General features: G+C 49.7%; 1 protein-coding gene across 1 annotated transcript in view; it reads left to right on the top strand.

The window, feature by feature from the left end:
* Positions 1-226: 226 nt before the first annotated feature.
* fndc5b (fibronectin type III domain containing 5b) overlaps positions 227-1,365 on the top strand; it is a 50,226-nt gene continuing 49,087 nt past the window's right edge. The window contains exon 1 of the mRNA XM_037692735.1: positions 227-308. Coding sequence (XP_037548663.1) covers positions 227-308 — 82 coding nt within the window. The remainder of the gene's footprint in view (positions 309-1,365) is intronic.

Here is a 1,365-nt window from a genome sequence, read left to right as displayed (position 1 = left end):
CCTCCTCCTCCTCCTCCTCCTCCTCCTCCTCCTCCTCCTTGCTGCTGCTGCAGCTCACAAGTTCGAGAGAGAAAGAGAAAGCGAGGGAGAGAGAGGCTCGTCTCCTCCCGCACCACAACAAGTCTGTTCTCCACCGACACCGACACCGGGCTCGCTCCCTCGCGCTTCATGCGGAGCCATAAATGGGCCTGACAGGATGTGAAGCCTCGCCAGAACCAGCTGAAGGATGGCTCCACCTGGCCCGTCTGCAGCCGCGCTGCTGCTCCTGCTGCTGGGCTGCTTCGTCTGGAGCTGCTCGGTCCACGCCGGTGAGTTGAACCACAGGTAGACGAGCCGTCATCACAGAACCAGCACCGGCGCCTCAGACCAGTCCGTTTGGACCGCTGCAGACTGGTGCGGCTTCAGCTGAGACACATGCATGTGATGTTTGCATGTTTGAAACTTGCACCAGCTGGTAAACAATAAGCTTTGTTAAAACCGTAAAAAAATGGCTGACATGAGATTTGATCTCACGCTGCATCAACATGGACTTTCAGCACAATTTGCATGGGCAATTATACATAATTATATATATATATATATATATATATATATATGCATATTTATATCATGCATATTTGTTTATATACATTGTAGTCTATATCACATGTGGTACATGAGGTGGAACAAAATTGTGTACACAGGGACCCAGTTACATCAAACATCCACCCATCCATTACTTTTTACCTGCTTCTTCCATTTTGGGTCACGGGGGTCGCCAGTGCCCATGTCCAGCAATCACTGTGGAGGGGCAGGGTACACCCTGGACAGGTTGCAAGTCCATCACAGGGCCTACATCAAACAATATCAAAAATATAAAGTGTTAAAAGAAACAGTAAATAAGGATCTGATATATAAACTAAGAAATACGCTAAACACTAATAGTGCAAAACAACATGCCCTATCCATCCATCCATCCATCCATCCATCCATCCATCCATCCATCCATCCATCCATCCATTATCTTTACCCGTTTATTCCATTTTGGGTCACGGGGGTCGCTGGTGCTCATGTCCAGCAATCACTGTGCGAGGGGCGGGGTACACCCTGAACAGGTCGCAAGTCCATCACAGGGACACATAGAGACAAACGAGACAAACAACCATTCACTCTCTCACTCACACCTAGGGACAATTTAGAGTTACCAATCAGCCTAACATGCATGTTTTTGGACTGTGGGAGGAAACCGGAGTACCCGGAGAAAACCCACGCATGCACGGAGAGAACATGCAAACTCCACCCAGAAAGGCCCCTGGACCGGGGTTTGAACCAGGGACCTGTTTGCTGAGAGGCAGCAGCTCTCCCAGTTGCGCCACCGTGCTGCCC

The sequence above is a fragment of the Nematolebias whitei genome, chromosome 19 (assembly GCF_014905685.2).
Source record: "Nematolebias whitei isolate Nwh7 chromosome 19, NemWhi1, whole genome shotgun sequence".
In the NCBI taxonomy this organism is placed as follows: domain Eukaryota; kingdom Metazoa; phylum Chordata; class Actinopteri; order Cyprinodontiformes; family Rivulidae; genus Nematolebias; species Nematolebias whitei.
This window is presented reverse-complemented; position numbering and strand designations above follow the sequence as displayed.